The sequence below is a fragment of the Octopus bimaculoides genome, chromosome 3 (assembly GCF_001194135.2).
Source record: "Octopus bimaculoides isolate UCB-OBI-ISO-001 chromosome 3, ASM119413v2, whole genome shotgun sequence".
NCBI lineage: Eukaryota > Metazoa > Mollusca > Cephalopoda > Octopoda > Octopodidae > Octopus > Octopus bimaculoides.
Window position 1 is genome coordinate 167569039 of NC_068983.1, and position 797 is coordinate 167569835.

Below are 797 nucleotides of genomic sequence, written 5' to 3' on the forward strand. Positions count from 1 at the left end.
AACCCCTTTTCTGTTTCCTCTCACATAATCATAATGTATCAAAAAAGTCCCCTGGAAAAATTTCATTAAAAAAAAATGCATTTTTTGCAAAGTTATGGGAAAAAAAAGGTTATTCCAATTTTATTTTAACGTAATGTTTTTCTTTTGAAGGATATTATTCATTTCCTTATTTCGTAAAAGCACCAAGAAATTGGTTAAAAGCGAAACCATAATGATTGTCTGACGGCCATATTTTATGTCTTAAGTCTGCCATTGATTAAGGGGAAATAAATCCTGTTGACTGTCTAAGTAGGGAGATAAATGCTTCCTGCTCTGAAATTAATTGTTAATTAAGACATCGCGATGGCAGCACGGAATCTCGGCACTCCGTTTGGTAAGTTAGTTGTTATCTAGGATTTCATCTATTTTTAACGAGATATCAATTCAAAAACTTTATTAATTAACAATTTAGTTTTGTTTTCATTCCAAATATACCGATTCAGAGCTAATCATTTGGTCCCAGACTCCAATGAAGCACCGAGCTATTTAATGATAGAAAACTTCGTAAAAAGTTTGGAACTTCTTCAAAAAATGTTCTATCAACGAATAAAAGATATCTATTTCAAACATTTTCATCAATTTTTGATATAAGAGCCTAGATTTTTTGACCAGAAACATTTCGTTTGTTTTTAGTGTTTATTCTGAAGTTTCTTTAATCATCCGATTACTTTCTCCGCCCCCTTTCATCTTGGGAAACAAAACTTTGTTCTTGTTTATTTCAGACGTTGAACAATTTAACATCCTTTTTTCCCCCGCTC

General features: G+C 31.7%; 1 protein-coding gene across 1 annotated transcript in view; it reads left to right on the forward strand.

Annotated features, from left to right (window-relative positions):
- The first annotated feature begins 259 nt into the window (after nt 1–259).
- LOC106874653 (deoxyribose-phosphate aldolase) overlaps nt 260–797 on the forward strand; it is a 19815-nt gene continuing 19277 nt past the window's right edge. The window contains exon 1 of the mRNA XM_014922450.2: nt 260–373. Within this exon, the coding sequence (XP_014777936.1) occupies nt 343–373 (31 nt within the window). The 5' untranslated portion in view covers nt 260–342. The remainder of the gene's footprint in view (nt 374–797) is intronic.